The following is a 1,755-nucleotide window of genomic DNA, read 5'->3' on the forward strand; positions in this document are numbered from 1 at the left end:
CCTGTACCTTTTCAGTCAAAATGTTTACATTTTTGTGCTGTTTTGTAATGTTTTGATTTGTTGCTGAACAATTTTGATGACTGAATTAACAATAATCAATCAAATCGAAACAAAAAAACTGTGACTGAAAACTGAAATACTGTAAATATTACAGAAAATACTGTAAACCAGGATTTTCTGCTGAAACTTGAACCTTTCCRACCACACCAACACCTTCACCTCCCACACACACTCCTCTTCCTCAGTCTTTGGACCTGGACCTCCTCTACCCATGCTGGTAAACAACAACAGACATGGAAGCCTTTCAGAGGAGTACAGTAACTAAATACATTGACCTTATCACAGTGCTTAAGTTATTTCTTTGAGGATTTCTAATTTTACTTAGTGTTTTTTAAATCGTAACGGTTCAAAAACTATAATTATACCTTTACTTCATTTTGAAATTTAGCACCTATGTTACAAAAAACGCTTTTTGTAAGAACTGCTCTGCTGAGTTAGTGATGATGAAAACGGAGTGGATCCTAGAGTTTTTTAAGTGGGTCAAAAAAAAAAAAATCAAGAAAAAGTGTAAAATAGATTGAGACTGCCCCCTGCTGGTGGCTTCGGTGCATTTCAGACCTTTGAGCAGCTGCTCCTCACACACCCTGTGGAAGTGGGTTTGAGGAGACGATGGAGGCGAGGCCTGAGGACGTTCACACGTCACTGGGGGGGTCTGTTCAGGAGACTCGGGGTGCAGCAGTGGTAGCAGGGTGCTGCGGTAGTGCCAGCTGGAATAGTTTGAGAAGTTAGAGCCAATAAGACAATCTGTGAACTGCAGCTCCTTCTCCACGGACACACCAGACATCTTCACCACCATCCGCCGATAATCCCAGCAGTGGACTGAGGAAGGTGAGACGAGACCATCAGAAACGGGTCAAAATAAAGCAGAGCTGTTCATTCATATACAGTATATTACTGGATTGGGCGTAGGGTTGGGCATAATCGTATTGTGTGCAATTAATCGTCAGAAAAACATTAATCGATTATTTTTTGGCACTTGACAATTAATACAGTTAATGCCACCAGTCAGACTGACTGGAGATTTCTCCAGTCAGTCTGCTCGGTGCTCCTCCCCACTTAAAATATGATAAACATTTTAAAAAAGTTCTGTAATTTATTTATCTATCAACACTGTCTAAAATTTGATATATAGCCTGAAGTCTGTAATTTTAACACAGTTTGGAACAGATTTTTATGAAGAGCAAATCTTTCCCACTAAATTGGTCATGTGACCAGGACATAASGGCGTCCAGGGACTCCAGGGGATTAATCGTCAAATTAATCATTATTGGTTAAATGCCACAATTAATCGTGATTTATTTTTTTGCCAATATTGCCCAACCCTAATTGGGTGTCACGTGACCTGGGCGTGGCTTCACAAGGTGCATTTTTATGCAGTGAGCTAATGCTAACGCTAAGCATTGAAATCAATGAGAAGAACGTAGCGCATTGCAAACACTTTATAAATGTACAAATGGTTCAAATATTTTGCTATTGTGGTGGCACGATTTACCAAGAATACAGAAACATGTTGGAATAAATGCACAGAAAGTCTGCGTGTACGGCCGTCAAATGATTTAATTTAACAACAACAGAGCAGAAGTCAATCAGAGAAATCTGTCAAGTTGTGGCTGCTGCGTCAGTGCAGAACAGCCAATAATATAACATCCTGTAACACGTTTACAACCAATCACAGTTATATGTACAGTATACATA

General features: G+C 39.6%; 1 protein-coding gene across 1 annotated transcript in view; it reads right to left on the reverse strand.

Annotated features, from left to right (window-relative positions):
- rabggta (Rab geranylgeranyltransferase subunit alpha) overlaps positions 1-879 on the reverse strand; it is a gene marked incomplete at its 5' end in the record, with an annotated part of 18,698 nt that extends 17,819 nt beyond the window's left edge. Inside the window, 1 exon segment of the mRNA XM_014031780.1 lies at positions 619-879. Within this exon segment, the coding sequence (XP_013887234.1) occupies positions 619-879 (261 nt within the window).
- Between the last annotated feature and the right edge of the window lie 876 nt (positions 880-1,755).

Source organism: Austrofundulus limnaeus, unplaced genomic scaffold, assembly GCF_001266775.1.
Source record: "Austrofundulus limnaeus strain Quisiro unplaced genomic scaffold, Austrofundulus_limnaeus-1.0 Scaffold1317, whole genome shotgun sequence".
In the NCBI taxonomy this organism is placed as follows: domain Eukaryota; kingdom Metazoa; phylum Chordata; class Actinopteri; order Cyprinodontiformes; family Rivulidae; genus Austrofundulus; species Austrofundulus limnaeus.